The sequence below is a fragment of the Rhineura floridana genome, chromosome 14 (genome assembly GCF_030035675.1).
Source record: "Rhineura floridana isolate rRhiFlo1 chromosome 14, rRhiFlo1.hap2, whole genome shotgun sequence".
In the NCBI taxonomy this organism is placed as follows: Eukaryota; Metazoa; Chordata; class Lepidosauria; order Squamata; family Rhineuridae; genus Rhineura; species Rhineura floridana.
Window position 1 is genome coordinate 26,228,251 of NC_084493.1, and position 20,489 is coordinate 26,248,739.

The window sequence follows — 20,489 nt, forward strand, 5'->3', positions numbered from 1 at the left end:
TGTAATTTTTGAGTCGAGTCAAGATACTGAGTTGGACTTATAAACCTGTAAAATGTGTAGAACCTGTGTGCCAGACTATTACCTGCTCTCCTCTGTTCCATTGGTGTGACTAAGATAAGCACAAAGCACAATCTAAAGCAGTTTTGGGTGTTGGTGTTACATTTATATCCCACTGCTCCGCCAAGGAGCTCAAGGTACTGCACATGGTTTTTGCTGTTTCCATTTTATTCTCACAACAATCCTGCATTGTAGGTTAGGCTGAAAGGCAGTGACTGGCCCAAAATTACCCAGTGAGCTTCATGGCTCAGTGAGGATGTGAACCCTGGTCTCCAAGGTTCTAATCCAACCTCTAACAGTGAAGTACATCACACTGGCTCCCTTGTGTTGAGGTGTGCTTGCTGGGTGGGGCTAGAGCCAAAAGTGGGTGGGCACCCTGTTTCTGACCCCTCTGTCTGCCACCTTTCCCTCCCCACCTCCACCCATGGCCCATTGTCCCCCTCATGAAATCAGGCTAAGAGCCACCGTTGCCCACCCTGACTCTAAAGTGCACCGCGCTGACAGCAGTTCTGGGCGACTCATAAGCATGGTGGATATTCCCCAGCTGAGATTGTCTGCCGAGGTTTATCAAACCCTGAGTGTCTCTTGTCTCTTAGGAGATACAATACTGTCTCGCTATTTTAATTTTGCGTTTTTTTGTTTTTTAAAAACAAATAAATATATTACATTTTGTGAACACCTAGTGGTTTAAAATCATTTGATAAAGTAAAGACAATGGATTTTTTACCATTTTTTTTTAAAGTGCAATACAGAATACTCCCAATCCTGGAGGTGGTGATCCACAAAGGCCACCACCAAAATGTTCTCCACTTAGAGCTCCTCGGAAGCTGCCATGCAGAGGCCAGTCCAGCTGCAAAGGGCCATGTGATGGAGAGTCAAGCCGTAACTCTGGGCAGATTGAGAACACACCTCTGCTGTGCCCTTTTCATCTTCAACCAGTGCCTGAGTAAGCTTCTTTTTTAAATTCCTCCTTTGCCCTTTTTTCCTGCAAATGAGCATTCATGCTGCTGTTAGGGTTTGTGTCCAGTTCCTCTTTGTACTACATATGTTAAGTTTAATGTGGAGCTAAATATCAAGTACTGTTTCATCGGATACTAAACACTTCTAGTTGTACTAGCTGGCATCCAAAAATGATTGGCAGATTGGCTGACGATAATAGTCCAAGGCGCTTCCTTTGCTGCAGTGAACGCTTAACCAGGCAAGAATATTTTTACTTGAAGGGTCACTTCCTTTTTTTTTCTTTTTTAACCCAAAACATATGATACATCATTTTTTACAAAAGCAAATGTAAGAGAAAAATCCTTGTCCTCTTCATGAGTATGAAAGTATTGTCATGAAATGTATAGGAGTAGGAAAGTATCCAAGCACATCAGTCCATAGAATCCCATGTGTGGTGATATCCCACAACTGCCTTGCCCATTTCCCTGCTAAATAAAAGTATACAATTGAGCAAATATCCTTATATTCAGCTATTCTCGGATTTGTTTAGTCAGCTTCTCTGCTTAAAACATTTTGCCAAACATAAGAGTTCTAAAGGGCCACTTCCAGTGTGCAGATAACATCCCGCTTTTGCTGTGTATTTTCTTGTTGGGAAGACTTCTAGAGAGGCCTGGTTCATATGGAATGGTAAGCCAAACTGGCTTAGCATGAATGAACAAGCGTGCTGGTGAATGCTGTTCAAATCATGCCCATTCCACTCTCCCCTTTCCCCAGCTGGAAGGAAACTAACCAGAGTGCTGGCTTAGCATTGAAGTGTGATCCAGTGCTCATAGTTTGTTCTTCTTCAAACCATGAGCACTGGTTCACACATTAATGGTAAATCAGTTACCTGATCTGAGCAATGTGCACCAGCATATTTATTTATTTATAGGCCACACTTTTCATAGAGTACATCAAGGCGGCTTACAACTTACAAAGGCATAAAGAAATTAAAAACAAAAAATATATAATTAAAAAGAATAATAAAATCATCTGTAATACTGTATTGGTTATGGGGGGAGGGAGGATCATGTTAAAAGGCCTGTTTAGAAAGTTCAGTTTTCAGGAGATGCCTGAAAGAAAGGAGGCATGGTTCCTCTTGAATCTCTATTGGTAGGGAGTTCCACAGGGCAAGGCCTGCCTCACTAAAGGTTTGGATCCTGGTGGAGGCCAACCAAACCTCAGGGATGTGGGGAGCCACCAAAAGTGCAGAAGATCTCAGAGATCGAGATGGAACATAGGGAATCGGGTGGTCCTTCCTTGCTCATTCATGGCAAGCCAAACTATGGTGGGCGATTGCGGGCAAACCAGGCCAGTGAGAGATGGGCCAGACTTAGGGGGGGAAAGGTAACTGGAGGGATGGAGCTCGTTGAGAGGCTTATGACGTTTAACATGATGTGCCAAAAGTGGCTAGAGAAACATTTCTCCCTCTTTCATAACACCTGCAGCTAGTGGTCAGCCAGTGAAATTGATTGGCAGTAGATTCAGAACACACAAAATAAAGTCCTTCTCCATACAATGCATAGTTGTGAAATACTTAGCCAGAATATGTGGCGATAGCCACTGGCTTTAGACAAATTCATAGAGGATTTCTGTGAGTGCTGTTTGCTGTGTATATGTTCAAAGGCAACGTACCTCAGTTCCAGTTGCTGGGCAGTAGAGCTTGGGAGAAAGCTCACATGCTGCTTATGGGCTTACCAGGAGCATAATGCTGTCCACCCTTGGTCACAGGAACTAAATAGGCACTCACTGTGATCCTACATGGAGACATGTCCACTCTTGTCATAGACATCTGTTCATCAGCAGGCACATTTAAAAGGTAGTCCCTAATTGAAAGCAAACAAGGCAGCACCTTTCAGCATTTGGTAGCGTTGCATTTTCCATGTATGTGCAGTAGTGTTAGGTAGCATTGCTAATCCCTCAAAAGTTACTAGCCGTAGCCCCCCCCCCAAAATAAAACCATTTACTGGTCAACATTTCCACTCCCCTCCCCCACTTTTCCAACATGCCTGCCCACTTTTCATGCTCCAGAGTAGGAACGGGGTTAGGTGGTGGTGGTGTTTGCTGGTTTGACCCTGTGCGGCCAAGACTCTTTAGGCACATTGGCCATGCAGCAGCTCAACACCCCTGGTCTTCCTCCCAACTTCAGCCCTGGGGAAGCCATGGAGAACCAGGGCAGCTGTCTGGATGATCCTCTGCAGCTTCAAAGTTGGGAAGAAGACTGGCCCCTCACCTCACTTGTGATTCCCACCTTGGCAAGTGAATTTGTTGAAGCCTGGCAATAATACAAAGCTGATTTTCAGACTACCACACAAACTGTTGAAAGGAATTTTCTCTCAGTCTTACTGCCAGCCCCCACCCCACCCCAAGTACAATTTGGTAGTAATAGATTTCAGGTTTTAGAAGTTTGACAGCATCATCCTGCATGAATTTGTTCTAGTCTGCCTGTTTAAAATTCTCCAGAAAGACTTGATAATTGGCCACATGCAGAAATATTCATAGTCACTGACTGGGATTAAACAAAAATAGAATATCTGACTTCCATTGTTGGAAAGGCAGAGTAGAATTACCTCTAGGTATTCTTTTTAAATTTTTGTAAATAAGTGAGGTTCCTGAAGCCGCATGTAACAGATTTGTCACCTTACTGGTGTTCTAATTAGAAGTAACAAGATCAGATATGAAGATAAAGCAGTTTTCTTATCATGCATAACATGAATCTTATCCCATGCTTCTTCCTGGAGGTTAACCTCTAAGAATGACTGTTAGAAAGTGCCTTTTCTCTTTATGGCAGCATCATTCTGGTAGCAGCTTCTTTTTTTTAAATACATTTTTTAAAGTTAACTTGCCTCAAGCAAACTGGAGCAGTGACTGTTTCCACTTACAATATACTTGACAAGAGACTTGGCTTTTTAAAAAGTGGGAATATGGATATGGAAGGAGGCAGGGGCATGTGTCATTTCATTGGGAGGAAAAATGCCTCCCCAACCAGTTCTAAACTTCTCTGTTTTCAGCTGCAAGTGAAATATTAGGAGGGCAAAGAGGAATATTTATGTGAGTTCGATTTTTTCCTTTAGGCCGGAAACAGTGTTAAAAAACCAGGAGATGGAATTTGGTAGAAACAGAGAGAGGCTTCAGTTTTTCAAGGTATGTTGGTCTGAAGGCAATCTGATGTTGTAGAACTTTATAGAAAGACCATAGGTGATCTAATGGAGATGTCCATGGGTCAGTTGTGCAATTAATTTTGAAGTTTCTCTTAGTCAGAATATGTTACTTGAGAGACAAAAAGAGACTTTGGGTATTAAACATGACAAGCCTATTCTCAAATTGATTCTTGCTTAGGATTGTCATACTCCAGGGAAGTAGTAATGGGGAGACAGATGATGGATAAAACAATAGAGATGTTATCCCATAGAGGCAGCTTTACATTTGTATGAAGAGGAAAACTACTTTATGAATTGTGATAGTTATATTGTTGCTATCTTAATGCTAAGAATCCTTGCTGAGATGCTCATACTTTCAGCAGTTTAACTTTCTTTGCCCAGTAGATATGCGATGTGTTTTAAAAAACTAAGAATAATTCCTGATGTACCTATTTTCATTTACCGTTAACATTGCTAAAGCTTGCCTGATTCAGAGAATGTGAAGATAACTTATCTTAATTTTCTTTCTCTCTGTCTCTCCATAAATTAGTGGGGTTCCAAAGTTTTTAGCAATGTCTCAGTAATTCCTCCTGGAACCGGAATGGCACACCAAATGAACCTGGAGTACTTGTCCAGAGTAGTATTTGACGGTAAAGGCTTCTTTTATCCAGACAGTGTTGTTGGCACTGATTCTCATACAACAATGGTGAACGGCTTGGGAATCTTGGGATGGGGTAAGTTAACTCAGTGGACAGTTCACTTTTTTCTTGTTCCATCTCTCAGAAATAGTTCTCAATTTCTTCCTGTCTGTTTTAAATTTCTGCATAACTTCTTACATTATGTTAGTTGGATAGGAAGTGTTGGAAGTACGAGGCAATATAGATATGTTCATCCTTGGTTTTTTTCTTACTCTCCTGTGCTTAAAAACACCCTTCACTAATTCAATTTTGATCAGACACCAAATTAATTTTAAAAATTCTCCACTTCAGTAACAAAAAAATAAGGGTTCTTCTTCTATAGTATTAGGCTTTGACTATACCTGACCCCTCACCCACCATAATAGCCATGTAACATCAGCAATCCTGTGAGAGTGTGGAGGAGGCAGGGGAGGGCAGTCATAGCACATGCCTATTCCTGGATCAGTAGAGAGTCTTCCCCGCCTTTGCGTTCAGGGCAACTAATTGTTCTCTGCACATGAGGCTTGCTCGCTTTATTATTTTGAAATTCTGTGTTTTGTTCCTGATCCCTCCTTCCCCTGATCCCTTTCCTTTGCTTCCATTTTGCCTGGTCTGTTTTTGTTATCAGCCCTTTAAGAGAAGTGAGCTCTTGCATACAATTCAGTTGCTGTATAGCCTTTGGGATATAGTAGGCTATAAATGTAAATATATGCATATGGGTCTGCTTTAATCCCAGTGTCATTTTTTTCTACATGAGGCTTCTCAGAACTCAAACGTGTGCAGATACTGGGGGGAGAAGAGCAAATACCTGCTAGATTTGCTAGAGCAAAATACAATGGAAACCAAAACTGTACAAAATATACAATATATTCTGTTGTACAGACAGCCTTCTTGTAATCTGAAGTCATTTGCATGAAGAAAACCTTGCCCAGACAGTTTGAGGTGAGGAAGAGCGTCCTTTCTTTCACTAAAACAAAGACAAAAAAACTTTTCATTAGTCCATCAAAAGGAACACTCAACCTCCATTTCAGTTTTTATCTATAACAATGAAATGTGTATTTGAAGAATTTTTATCCTACTCTTAGGCCAAAAAAAGACTCCTAGAGCATCTTACAGATCACCAAAAAAAGCCATTGCCCTCGCTTTACAATCTAAAAAGTTATAAGACGAAAGGCAAATGAATTGGGAGGGAAGAGGAATTAAGTAAACTCGATAGAAATTCTTAGTTACAAATTCTTCTAATAACCCACTGGGGTGGAAAAGTTCAAGGAGGGAAGGGCCAAAAGTTGCTGGTTTCTCAGCTGCACCAATGGCTTGGCCCCACATCAGTTTTCTTCCCTCCTCTGCTGCAGGCAGGTGACAGGTTATGAATGGAGGCAGGAGCTTCTCCGCAGAGCTCATTGTGCCGCTCCTTCCCTTCTCTTCCCTCTGTTAAAGCCTGATGTAATGACTGCTGCCAGTGGACTGTTGATAGAGGGCAAAACCTGGCTGCTTTTTTAAATGGAATAAAAAATCCACTGTTAGAACTAGATGCGCTCTCTAAAATCTAGGAAGACTGAGCGGGGTGGGAGGACCCTTTGTTGGGGCAGTATGGCTGGAAGTATCTGCATCCTTCCCCCCCCCCCCGGGCAAGCATCTTTAATAGAAGGCAGCTCCACTTGCACACTTCCAGCCAGATTAAAACAGGGAAGATACCGAGTTCTTCGCAGCAGTAGGCTTTGACTTTAGACAAAGGAGATTATATGAAAAGATGTTTAAATGCTCTTCAATGTTTTAATGCATCTGCTGATTAACAAGCTGTTTAAATGGTGTGTCTCCTTCTTCCAGGTGTGGGCGGAATTGAAACAGAAGCTGTCATGCTAGGATTGCCAGTCACCCTCACCCTGCCTGAAGTGGTTGGTTGTCAGCTGACGGGCTCAGCCAGCCCGCTTGCCACATCAATAGATGTGGTCCTGAGCGTTACAAAGGTAAATTAGCACTCTCTTTGTTGCCGAGCCAAGTAGACCATGTTATCCTGCAAGTGCTGCTGGAGGTCAAATAAAAGCGCCTGGGGTTTTCTTTCATGTTAACAATGCTGTTAGTGGTGGTTTTGCAAGGCCTTAAAAAAACCTTGACGGTAGTTAAACAAGGGAAATGTGATACCATCTTCAGGGATGTGCAATGAAATGTTAGCGAAGCAACTGTTCTTGATGAGCCTTCAGTGCTGTTTCCACAGATGTTACCATTTAACTGGGGCAAGGAGCAGTTGCCACTAGGCAAGTTCCTAAGCAGCAAACTATGGTAACCCCACATCGGGCTCTCTCTAGCCTTAGAGGGATACCGGTGCTGCTCAGAAAGATCCAAACCTGGCCACCGCAGTGTTGGGCTCTGCATGCAGTTCAGTCTTCTTCCCCCCCTTCTTGCCACAGTCCAGGATACCTGGGGCTGCTGTGCTAGCGGGCAAACTGCTTTGAAGGAAGGCTTCACTCGGGGCTGAACTAGGAGGCACCTCCTGCTTCTTCCTCTCTAAAGCCAGACTGTTTTCTTATTCTCCTGTAAAAGCTGCAGAAGAAAGAAGACAACATGCTCCATCTGACATCGTCTCTGACTCTTCTGTAGGCTCAAGGGAAGACACAGAGAAGAACCCGCTCTGTGTTGGCTTCCAACTGTGTGGAGTTGGGAGGGAATGGAAACCAAGACAGGGATTTTTTTTCCTTCCCAGATACTGAGGGGGAAGGGCATTGGGGTGGATTGGGGTGCTTTTGTGGTGGTTACTAGATTTATTACCCATCCTTCACCATAAGGTCCCAGGGTGGGTCACAACAATATAAAATAACATTAAAAACAGTATATAACAGCTAGAATGGCTCCTCAGCTGGTGCAACTAAAGAGGTATGTCTTCAGCATACAACGAAAGCTGTATAATGAAGGTGCCAGACAGACCTCTGTGGGGAGGGAATTGCACAACTTAAGGGCTGCCACAGAGAAGGCCCTGTCTCAGTCTGAGGGCGAAGGGAACTACCAAGAGGGCCCCCTCTGCTAATCTTAACACTCGAGAAGGTCTGTAAGGAAGGCGGTGGTCTTTCATATTTTTGGGGCCTAAGTCATTTAGGGTTTTAAAGGCTACCATGAGCACCTTGAAATGGACCTAGAAATGAACTGACAGCCAATGCAGCTGTTATAAAACAAGGGTCATATACGTTCTAGATGAAACCCCAGCTAGTAAGCTGGTTGCTGCATAATTAGTTATAAGGTTGATATGGAATACTACAAAGCTTCCAGTGACCTGCATAGTGCCTCACCATCATGTTTCCCCAAAAAAACTGCTGTAGAATTTTAAGTCAAGGATACACACATGGTTAAACTTAACTACTTATGTAATCCAATCAAATGAAAATGTATTATTTTGCCAATTTGTAGTATTAGATGTGGGTGTGCTCTTATTTCCGTGTCTCCAGAGGGCAGCAAGGTGGGGCCGCTATTGCAGCCTGAAGATGAGGGCAGACACAGCAAAACCTTCAGAATCATTGTATAATCCACAGCTTGGAAAAGTTACTTTTTTGAACTACAACTCCCATCAGCCCAATCCAGTGGCCATGCTGGCTGGGGCTGATAAGAGTTGTAGTTTAAAAAAGTAACTTTTCCAAGCTCTGGTATAATCTTTACTTTTCCCACAGCCTTAACTAGTGCTGTGTAACAAAAGGGTAACACTAAAGAACTGTGAAGCTGCAAGGCGGTGTGCTTAAAAAGAATTTGGCATGTTGTGTGGCTCCCTTGCCCAGAATACCTTGCAGAGGTCTTTAAAGGGCATTCTTTGCTTGCATACCATACCCAGTTTGCTCCTTGCTGGTTAAAAGGGCTCATGGGTAGTCTCTTGTCTCAGGATCCTGTCTATTCCTCTTTATGGAATTGGTAGTAGCTCATTTGAAAACCTTTGCGCCATACGGTGCCGCCTCCTTCTGTATTTTGAGGTGTGTTTTTTTTACTCTTTCCCAATAGCAACTAAGACAAGCAGGCGTGTCTGGAAAATTTGTGGAGTTCTTTGGGCCTGGAGTTTCCCAGCTCTCCATAGGTGACCGAACCACAATAGCAAATATGTGTCCAGAGTATGGTGCTATCCTGAGCTTTTTCCCTATAGATAATGTGACATTAAAGCACTTAAAACACACAGGTAAGTTGGAAATTAAAACAGCTGGGTCTTCGGAGGTTTACATAATAATGTATTACCTCTTTTGTAAATCACTTGGAGGCTTTCTGTCAAGTAAGTCATGTAAATCTTGTTAAAGCAGTGTAATATTTCACAATATTTTGTTGCACGATTGGAATTTTTCCACATATCAGGGGTGAGGAACCTTTTCAGCCCAAGGGCTGCATTACCTTATGGGGCAAACTTTGGGGGTGGGGGATGCATGACACTGGTGAGCAGGGCCATAGCCAAAAGCAGTCAGAGCAATGGAGGTGACTCTTAACATTCCAGCCACAAAGAAGTCAGAGGTGTCTACTGTGAGGCGTCCTTCCCTGGCTCTCCCTGTCAGGTTCCTACCTGCTCGTGGTTACTGCCTGTCTCTAGGCACCACCAGGGACTCCACCAGTCCGGACCGCACTCTCTTATGGTTTACCTATTCCCTCTAGCACAGTGAGGGTCCCCTCACTTTTCTAGTGAACATGAGTTCAAAGGGTGAGAAGCCTGTTGACTCCTGAGGGACTTCTCTGTATGCAAACAAGAAGCATCCCAACCGTTCATCCCAGTCTTGTGGGTGATCTTGAACATAGCTTCTGATCATGCCCTTCAAAACGCCATTGAATCTCTCTGTTAACCCATTAGTGGCGGGATGGTAAGTAGTGGTCTTTAGATGTTTTAGACCACAACATTTCCACATACATTGCATCACTTCTCCCATGAATACACTGCCTTGATCCGTCAGCACTTCATGAGGGAAACCCAGCCTCATAAAGATTTTTAATAAAGCCTCTGCCACTACAGGGGCTTCCACGGATCTTAGTGCTTCTGCGTCTGGGTACCTGGTGGCAAAATCCACCACCACCAATAGATATTTCTTGCCATGCCTTGTGGGTTTGGAAAAAGGGCCCACCAAATCTATTCCCACTCTATAAAAGGGTTGTCCAATTATAGGAAGGGGCTTTAAGGGTGCCTTAGTCTTCACTCCACTTTTTCCCACCTTTTGGCATATTCCACAAGATAGACAATGTTGTTTTACATCTTTGGAGATGTTTGGCCAATAATAGTGTGCTGCCAATCTCCTCTTGGTCTTTTTTATTCCCAGATGTCCTGCACATGGGACCTCTAGCAATCTGGTTCTGTATTTGCTAGGTACTATCAATTGCTTCACTGGTTCACATTCATCCTTTCTCTCAGCAGGCATCCACAGTCTATATAAAATCCCATTCTCACACACAACTTGATTCCTCAGTTTGTCAGTGAAAGGAATCTGTTGGGTCAGAGCTTGTTCCTTTATCTGCTTCAAACTTATATCTTTTTGCAGCTCTTCCCTGAATTGATCTGCCTCATCATTATCAGAGACCACCTGATACAGTTTGTCTCCTTCAGCACGCCTGCTAGTGGTTGCTATGGTGACCTGAGGCTGGCTAACAGATTCCACCCTGTTTGTTTCAGCCCCCCTTAATATGGCTTCTTTTTCTCTGCCAATTTGCTGTCTGGTCACTACATAGATCTTTCCTTGGGCGCCCATTACATCTCTTCCCAGTATTACTGGTTCTTGTTGCAGGGCATTAATGCCTACTTTATATCGGCCCTCTCGGCCTCTCCAAGTCATATCCACCAGGGCCACAGGCAAACTTTCTGGTTGACCCCTCACTCCTTGGATAGTCACAGTTTCCTGAGGTAATATTACCTCTGATTTTATTAAATCTGGCCTCAGTAATGTCTGAGCGGCACCAGTATCAAGCAATGCCCAATAATTTGCCCCTTGTACACTCACTTCCTCTCTCAGACTTGAATCAAGGTCTGTTACTTCTGTCCAGTTTATCTGGCAGAACTGAACCTTTTTCGGTGTTTCGAAAGCCTTGGGCTCTGTTTTCACTGCCCTTGTCTGAGGAGGATTACTAATGGGGTTGGCAACCTCACATTGAAAACGTAGGTGCCCCGGTCTACCACATTTGTAGCATAATTTCTCCTCACTTTTCGGGTACACAGATCCACTCTGGGGTGTCCTGTGCCCTTCAGATTTTACTGGAGGACTCACTCGCTGTGGTACCACATCCCTTCTGCCAACATTATATGGTCTGGGTTTAAAATCTCTTGATGTTTTCCCCACCCAGCCAGTTCTGTTGGAGGCGAAGTGATCCGCCATCTCTGCGGCCTCCTGCACCGATGTAGGAGAACGGTCTTTGACCAGGAGCCTTATTTCTGGTATAATTGATCCAATATCATGAGGTTTTTCACCTCCTCCACAGACTGAGCTTTGGCACTACTCATCCACTTTCCAAATATATCCATCAGTTTTGCTCCCAGTTCCACAAAAGACCTCCCTGTCTGTATCTGGCAGTTTCTGAAAAGCTTTCTAAAATAATCAGGCCCCAGTCTGAATCTTTTAAACACTGCTTCTTTGAATTCAGCATAGGTGACGGGCCTGTCTGAGGGGAAATATTGGTATACCTCAGCCAATTCCCCTTTAATCAGGTTTGATAAATACTGCATGTATTTATCTACAGGTAGCCCCCACAACTGAGCTGCTTTTTCAAAGGTGCTGAGGTAAATTTGAGGATCTTGACCAGGCTCATAGACAGCAAAGTCCTTTGGAGTAATTTTTATTTTTGCTCCATCTCTGTCCTTTCTTGTTTCATCAGAATGAAACGTCTCTCTTTCAAATTTTAACTTTTCTACTTGTAATTCGGCATCCACTGCTCGTTGCTTCTCCCTCTCCTCAAACCCCATTCTCATTGTCTCAGTTTCCATCTTCAACTTCTCAGCTTCCATCCTCAATCTCTCAGCTTCCAACTCTGCTTGTCTTTCCCATCAGCTTCCATCCTCAATCTCTCAGCTTCCAACTCCCTCTGCCTGTCTTTTTCCTCAGCCTCCCATCTTAACTTCTCTCTCAAGTACTCTATATAAGCGGGATTGCTTAAATATCCTTCTGGGGTCTCTTCCCTGACAGGTTGTTTTTGCTGGGCAGTTGCAAATCCTATAAGTGCTATCCTCAATTCATCTACCCCTTTACCCTCGTGAGGTAAATTGAATGTTATGCACTTCTCCACCAGCTCCTCTCTTTTCATTTTTATGTATTCAGCCATGGTGTTTGAGTTCACTCACTCTTTGCCACACACTCTTTGCCAGTCACTCTCACAAGGTTCGTATCTGGATTCTCTGTTGTTCGTATCCCACCGCTACTGCCACCACATGTGAGGCGTCCTTCCCTGGCTCTCCCTGTCAGGTTCCTACCTGCTCGTGGTTACTGCCTGTCTCTAGGCACCACCAGGGACTCCACCAGTCCGGACCGCACTCTCTTATGGTTTACCTATCCGCTCTAGCACAGATCTCAACAGATCCCCCTGCTAGGCAACCACCAGTAACGTCCCAATACTAGTATTCCCAGAGACTCTGAATACTGGTATTGTTATTCTCTTCACCGCTGCCACCATTTGTTACAGTTCCCCTTCAGCCTTGGTCATTACCTTACCCTCCCTTCTGGTCTGTGAAACCCCAGCCAAGGATCAGGCCTTTGGTAAACCAAATTAAGTATTTATTACAGATAACAAAGCTAACAAGATTAACAAGATTTCTTCTTAAGGCACATAAGCATATGGTTTTACTCAATACTAATCCGAACTCCACCTCCCTCCTTCTCCACTCTCTCCTGGCAAACAACTCTCTAAACCCCACCAAGCAACCCACTCAGTTCTCTTCTCCCCCCCTGATTCCACTCTCACTCTTCCTTTTATACGTTCAGCCATTTTAAACACTCAGCCAATCATCTCGCATTCTACTGCCCATTCACTCCCCCTCTTTCACTCCACTTACCATGTATCTTCTAAACAACTAACACTTACCATATATACATTAATACAGGAACATCACATCTACACACTCACACATAGGTCTCTCCATCCAGACAAGCAAAAGGCATGATCACATTTCAAGGACACATTCCAACCAGGCAAAAGCACTTGAGGAGGGGGTGGGGGGGTGGCCTAGGAAAACTCTCAAGGGCCGAATGGAAAGGCTTGCAGAAGTTGCATTCGGCAACAGGTCTGAGATTCCCCGCATCTGCCATATAATACAGTGTTCTGGTTTAGCTATATTATCAGCATCATACCTTCCTGCCCTGCATATATCAGAGATCTTTAATTCAGCTCGCTTATGTTTTTCCTTTAAGTATTTTGAGATGCTGCTGGTGATTCTCAGATTACCACTTTTTTCTGGTTAATGTACATGGGGAAATTGGAAGAGAGTGAACTGGTCAGTGGAAGGTATTCATCTGAGCCATGCAGCAATAAAAGTTAGGAAAATATAGTTACATTTGTAATGGCTCAAACCTTTTGTTGCACACATTCTGTTGCAGTGGTCTATTATGTCCTCTGTCAGCAAATATTTTGTTTACCTAGATTTTTTCCCTAAGTATTTAAATGTTTCCCACAGGCTTTGATGAGGCTAAGCTTAAATCGATGGAAGCTTATCTTAAAACTGTGAAACTTCTTAGAAATTATGAGCTTTCCACAGGAGAACCTGAATATTCCCAGGTAATTACAAAGTGGGCTTGCCTCTTTCATAATATGTGTAGTTTGTGTCTTATTCAGGTCTGTACCCTCTTCTTAAGCCCTTGCTTCCCCAGCCAAGAATGCCTTCTGTACCTCCAAGAGAGAGGCCAATTCCAGAGAACAGGAGCATGTGGCCTTCCAGATATTGTTAGACTCCAGATCCCATCTGCCTCAACCACCATGGAAATGGTCAGGGATGATGGGAGGTGTAGTCCAGCAACATTTGGAGAGACACATTCCCCATCCCTGCCTTATTCCTCCTTCCCATTTTGTCATACCTAAGTATATCCCTTGACCCATCCCATCTACAATATGTTAAAGCATGGCAAATAAAAGCCCAGTGAATTATTGGAGGTGGGGGGTAGCGGGAGAACTGATCTTGTGACATTGCTGAAGCTGTAAGGACTTAAATCAGTACCTGAATGAGAGATGATTGGGAGCTCAGCTTCCTGAGCGTTCAGAGGATCAGAAGAGGGACAGCTTCCATGGACTGTCATCTTCAACATCAGCCAGCTACTAATCCTCCTGTCCTCCATCTGCACGGAAGAATTGTGAACCAGGATTATATTAATAGCCAGGGACCATAAGACTCTGTAGTACATGCCCCTTTTATGATTATGCGTTGGTGTGCATTTTAACGGTAAGCCAGTTTGGAGGCTGATCTTGGTCAAAAAAAGTGCACACTATATTTACATAATTTCATTTATTCTCTCAAATGCTTAGGTCCTGGGTAGGAGGATGATTTCTCATAATGTCTCCCAAATTACAGTGTTCTTCAACGGTTTCTGGCATTCATGGGGAAGTTCTTGTTGGAAGGGAGGTGGAGCAGGCTGTGTCATGTTATTTTGTATTTCAAACACTACCTGCTATTTCAATCTAGTAATTTTTATTGACATTGCTGTCCAGTGAAATTATCTTTGTAAATAGTTAATATAGGGTGACTTAAAAATATAAAAATTGTATAATAATAATATGTGGCTTCAAGGAGTTGTTTTTCTTCTTTGCTAGATAGAAAATGTGGTAATTTCAGCTTGCCTGCAAAAATATGGCTTACATAAATGGTCAATGCCTTATATCTGGAAAAAAAAAACTTACAAAAATGTCCAGGTAGTCCACAGATTTTGGTTAGCATACTTTGAAAGCCCAGGCATCAGTGCAGGGATATATACTGAGCAACAATTGTTAATTAATACTTTTCCCCATCAGATTATATGCATAAACCTGGATTCTATAATGCCATATGTAAGTGGTCCCAAAAGGGCACAGGACAGAGTGGCTGTTACAAACATGAAAAGCGATTTCCAGGCCTGCTTAAATGAAAAGGTATGTGCAGTTGAAATGACAAAACTATTAGGATTCCTACATTTTTTTAAATTAAAGCCTGTTCTCTGTGAAAGTATATTCTGTCACAGTATTATTTTTTTAAATTAAGCTGTTTCCAGTTGTGTTTGAAAATCATAGTGCACATTTAGATTGTAGCCTTCCCATGCTCCCAGTTGGATAGAATCATAGAATAATGGAGTTGGAAGGGGCCTATAAGGCCATCGAGTCCAACCCCCTGCTCTATACAGGAATCCAAATTAAAGCATACCTGACAGGTGGCTGCCTCTTGAATGCCTCCAGTATTGGAGAGCCCACTACCTCCCAAGGTAATTGGTTCCATTGTCGTAGTGCTCTAACAGTTAGGAAGTATGCAAGCATGATTTTGGGGAAGACACTGGTCTCTTCTGCTGCTTGAGGCACCTCCACTCCACCATGGGGAAAACCAAGCATTTGGCTTGGCATACACTAAGCCACGTGAACTGAGAGGATATTAGCGCAGGTTGAAGTATTCCATGCTCATATTTCCGCCCAAATTAATAAAATAGCTTGTGCTGGTTTCTCCAGTTTAATGGAGATGCTGCCCCTGGATTTTGGTTTCCAACCACCAAGACTGTATATTAGCCCAGAATTCTAATGTCTCCTTTCTTGCTTAAAGGCAGCTACAAATTTGATTTTTGATTGATTTTTGCAATGCCTTGTTTGATCACCCAGGTTGGCTTTAAAGGCTTTCAGATTCCAGCTGAAAAGCAAAATGATGTTGTTCCTGTTGAGTATGAAGGAAATGAGTATAAGCTGGCTCACGGATCAGTCGTCATTGCAGCAGTAATCAGCTGTACAAACAACTGCAATCCCTCTGTAATGCTAGGAGCAGGTATGCTCGGCCTGGTGTCAGTTTTCTCCTCCAGCTCTCATTGGAATATTAATGTTACAGCCCAGAGTAACTAAACCACCATTCTGTGCATATTTATAACTATAGTTTGTGCCAGTGTAGCTACAGCAAGAATTTGAAGAGTGGGCAGGTTCATGGTGTGGTGTTATCACTTAGTTGCAATCCCACTATATTTGGGTGCCTGAAATAGTACTGGGATAGTTGGTTCTTTAATTGAACAGTATGCATTTAAAATACTTAATGGATTCATTGTAACTGGTGTCAGTCCTGTGCAGTGCATCAACTTTTTCACCTTTCCCATTATCTGCCCATATCTGGCAGTGAAAGATGTTCTTGAAGTTGTGGCTGTACCACTATGACAGCATAGTGTCCTGCGCCAGCCTACAGCACAACAGCAGCATTCCTGGTGATGACCATGTGCCAGTGAAGCTATGATTTTGGTTTTGTCTTAAAATATACAACTTGCCAGTCCATTGGCTCATACAGAGCTTTCAGAGGATTTATGCAATAGGGTTTTTGATAAAACTTGTCTTTCTGAAAAGGTCTATTGTCGAAAGATAACAAAGGATGTCATCTGCTAAGCACCACAGCTAAACAGCCTTCACCTTTGAAGGGGCTTGTGAATATTCTTGCACAAGCCCTATTAAAATGAAGGGAGGCTGTGCTACAACAGGGCTTGCTGGATCTTGCCCATTGTGATGTTAATACATTATTTAGAGTTGTCTTTTGCCGAGTCATACTAGTGGCCCGTTTAGCCTTACTCTTAATCTTAGCCTAGTTTACTGTTAATTTGCAGGGTCTTTGACATAGATTTCTTCAGTCTGTGACTGGAAACTTTTTTTAAAGGGATATGGCAGGATTTGAACCTGAATCCCTTTTGGGTGCAAATCATGTGCACCAAACTGAAGAACAAGTTTTCCTCCAGCAGACATACCTGTTGTAATGATCTATCCACAGGCAACATAATCTTGCACTTAAGAATTTTTCTACAAATCTTTTAACTGCCTCTTTTTATTTTGATTAGGTTTGTTGGCCAAAAAAGCCATTGAAGCTGGTCTGACTGTTAAGCCTTACATAAGAACTAGCTTATCACCTGGCAGTGGAATGGTCACGCACTATCTCAGTTCCAGTGGTGTATTACCATACCTCAATAAACTTGGGTACTAACTCCTTTGCTCGTATATGTAGAGGTGCAGTCCTATATGTAGAGTACTGTGCCTTATTTAATTATAACGTAAATAACTTTTCTGTACTCACCTGCAACCGCAATATAGATTTTCTTTCCTCTCTTAGTTTTGAGACAAAATATATGTCATTTGAATGCCCATATATGCTCCGGATTGGGGTTCTTTTTTCTTCTGTTGTATTTTTTTTCTTTTTTTCTTTGCCCAAAATTAATAAAAAAAATATGTGCTTAAAGTGTCATGTTCAAATCCAAAGCATGCAAGTAACATGCAAGGATCATATAGCTTCTGAATATAGCATCACTTACAGACTCCTGGCATGTGATTCATTTTTAAATTTCTTAGTGTCATGAGTACATTTGACCAGCTTAGCATTCAGAAGCTAAATAGTTATTATAAGACATATTTTAAGCATGGCTGTATCTAAACTCATAGTATTTTTTTTTAAAACCATGCAGATTCCATGGTTTGTTGGTTTGTTTTTTGTGGGGAAGCTTATTTACTGAAAACTTTGTCAAGTACATCGGAGCGTAGGAAGCCGCCTTATACCAGGTCAAACTATTTGTCTATCTAGATCTGTTGTTTCTCTGACTGGCAGCAGCACATAAGTATCTCAAGACTTAAGGTTGCAGAATAAACCCACTGAAAATAATGGACATGACTAACTTAGGTCCATTAGTTTCATACTCTAAGTAGAACTTGCTTAGATACAATCCAGAAGTCTTTTGCAATCTTTTTTCTAAAAACCAGAGATTCTAGTGGTTGAATCGGCAACCTTCTCCCTATAAATCACGTGTTCTACTACTGAGCAATTGTTCCTCCTCCCCTTCATCTTTTTTCTAAAGGTATAACCTCCCATTTTCCCATTGGCAGAAAGGGTTTCAGAATGCTAGGTAGAGTCTTGAAGCCCCAGCCATGCAAGCACCTCTTTTGGAAGGATCCCATAACATCCAGGGAAACTTCAGTCAGTGAATTGCAGTGAAAAAGTGAATGAAAAAATAGGATTCACTAATGAACCACTGATGCTTATTTAAAATCCTGGTTTTACTGTAGATTTGAGGTCATTGGCTATGGATGTTCAACATGCGTTGGGAATACTGCTCCCTTGCCAGAAGCCATTCAGAATGCAATTATGCAGGTACAATTTTAACAATTTTACTGAAGCATAGCAGACTTTGTTCCTGTTGACTGATCAGGAAAAATGAAGTGTTCCGTTGAACAGACTTTGCCCTCAGCATGCAACCTTGCTGTTTAGGCTTTAAAATTGCTGTGTGCTGCATGGTGAGTTCTGCTGCGCACATGACATGAGTAATATGGACTGCTTTCCAATTACGGCCACTTTGAACTTTAGTGCACTTATTTTCTGTCTGATCTGCATGTTTATAAAAACCATAGGAGTGCATATCTTGATGCACTAGGACTCCAGTGACCCTCAGGAAAGTGTACACCAGTACTGAGGTTTCACTCAGTGTCATCTGCAGAGTTAGAGGCCGGTTGACTTTTGTTTAAATCAGGTATGGATAATTTCTGTCCCCTCCCAGTGATGTTGGGCTCCAGCTCCCATCAGGCCCAATCTGCACGGTTAATGCGGTCAGGGAATATGGGACTTGTAGTCCTAACAACATCTTGGAGGGCCATAGGTTCCCCATCCCTGGTTTAAAGACAATGTTTGCAGTTTGAATGTTGAGAACCAGTAAAGAATGCTAGAAGAGAATAATCAGCTCTACCACTAAGAGGGCATCCTTGGTAAAGGGTGCGTTCAGTGTTTCCTTTATAGCTGCTTCTAAACTCTACCACAAAAATTTGAGAAACCATGACAACTGAGAGAGCACTGAGAAATGTACTGTTTTCTACCTTGCAGGGTGACTTGGTTGCTTGTGGAGTTTTGTCTGGAAACAAAAACTTTGAAGGCCGTCTCTGCAGCTGCATCCGTGCCAACTACCTTGCTTCTCCACCTCTAGTTGTGGCTTACGCTATAGCGGGAACTGTGAATATTGATTTCCAGACCGAACCATTAGGTAACTATCTCTTTCCTTCCTGTTCATGTTTAATCCAAGACTTGCCTTGTGCCTGTAATGCTCTATGGGCATTTAGCTTGAATTAAGAGCAATGTTTACCTTTGTAGTGCTGCTCAAAGCATCATTTGCAGCCTTCCCAACATTTGGGTCCCCACATGTTGCTGGACTACAGTTCCCATAATTCCTGACCATTGGCCATGCTGGCTGGGGCTGATGAGAGTTGTAGTCCAGCAACATCTGGGGACCCAAAGGTTGGGAAAGGCTGATCTAGCATATGGCACGTTCTGGCTTAGATTCCACTATGCCATAAAATCTCTATGTCCCTACATCACCTAACAAAAAACAAAGTTATTCATTGGAAACCAGTTCATCAAGTTTCGTTTCTACAAAAGTGATTTACTTTCATGAGAGCGAAGGGGAATATTATGTGTTGTATATCTGTATTTATCAAAGTATATGAATTATCATCATGCGTGCTACTTGCAGCTAAGAAAGTCCTTGGATGTTGGTGATATTTTTCAAAGGTTGTAAATGTTACAGGAGTAATTTCTGCTGATCAATATTGCCGTGTGCAAAATTTCTTTGTAGGGATCAATCCTGATGGCAAAAGAATATTCTTGCATGATATTTGGCCCACTCGTGAAGAACTTCAGCAGGTGGAAGAAGAGTTTGTAATATCATCCATGTTCAAAGAGTTGAAGGAAAAAATGGAGGTATTTTTCTAAATCAAGGCTGGGGAAACCTTGGGGCCAGGGGTGGAATGCGACTCTCCAGCGGTCTCTATATGACCCTTGCCCAGGCCACATCCCGGCTTAGCTCTGCACTCTTCAAGTGCTTTTGCCTGGCTAAAATGTGTCCTAGAACTGCAATAATGCCTCTTGCTTGCCTGGATGGAGAGGGATGTGTGTGTGCATGTGTGCAGAAACCTCTGACTTTTGCACAGCTGGACTGTAGCCTACTGCAGAAAAGGTAAGAGTCATATTCATTTATCTGCCTACTTTTGCTTCTCACCCCACCCGTCACTGCCGGGCCACTAGGGAATGTGGTGCTTCGGGTAAAAAAAGCTCCCCACCCCTATTCCTAACTCATCAAAACTCAGATGAAACCCTTTTTTCTGTGCATCACTTTGGGTGCCATGTTCATAGCATGGAATGTAGTGTGTAAATATTAAAATGAAATTATGGCTGCATATACACAATATATTTGAAACCTGTTCTTGCCCTCTCACAGACACAGAGCTACAATTCCCAGTCCCTTTAACAAGCTAGAGTTCCCAGGATTCTTTGGGGAAGATAATGTGCTTTGAATGTGTTGTGTGTACACAGCTTTAGTATACTGGTTCAAACATATTTGCATGACTTGAGTACTTCTATATGACAGCTCTGTATAATAATAATAAAAAATAGGAGCATAAACAGCTAAATGCTTTATTGATTGTGTTTGTAACCTACCTTTCCTCAAAGGATCTTAAGGCGGCATACATGATCTCCTCCCCCCTCCCCATTTTA

General features: G+C 42.6%; 1 protein-coding gene across 1 annotated transcript in view; it reads left to right on the forward strand.

Annotated features, from left to right (window-relative positions):
* The window catches only part of IREB2 (iron responsive element binding protein 2), a 44,483-nt gene that overhangs the window by 14,658 nt on the left and 9,336 nt on the right, over window positions 1-20,489 (forward strand). The window contains exons 5-16 of the mRNA XM_061595232.1: window positions 800-1,003; window positions 4,110-4,179; window positions 4,726-4,909; window positions 6,680-6,819; window positions 8,831-9,002; window positions 13,449-13,549; window positions 14,774-14,890; window positions 15,602-15,761; window positions 16,804-16,939; window positions 18,017-18,101; window positions 18,825-18,981; window positions 19,570-19,694. Of these exons, the coding sequence (XP_061451216.1) occupies window positions 800-1,003; window positions 4,110-4,179; window positions 4,726-4,909; window positions 6,680-6,819; window positions 8,831-9,002; window positions 13,449-13,549; window positions 14,774-14,890; window positions 15,602-15,761; window positions 16,804-16,939; window positions 18,017-18,101; window positions 18,825-18,981; window positions 19,570-19,694 (1,651 nt within the window). The remainder of the gene's footprint in view (window positions 1-799; window positions 1,004-4,109; window positions 4,180-4,725; window positions 4,910-6,679; window positions 6,820-8,830; window positions 9,003-13,448; window positions 13,550-14,773; window positions 14,891-15,601; window positions 15,762-16,803; window positions 16,940-18,016; window positions 18,102-18,824; window positions 18,982-19,569; window positions 19,695-20,489) is intronic.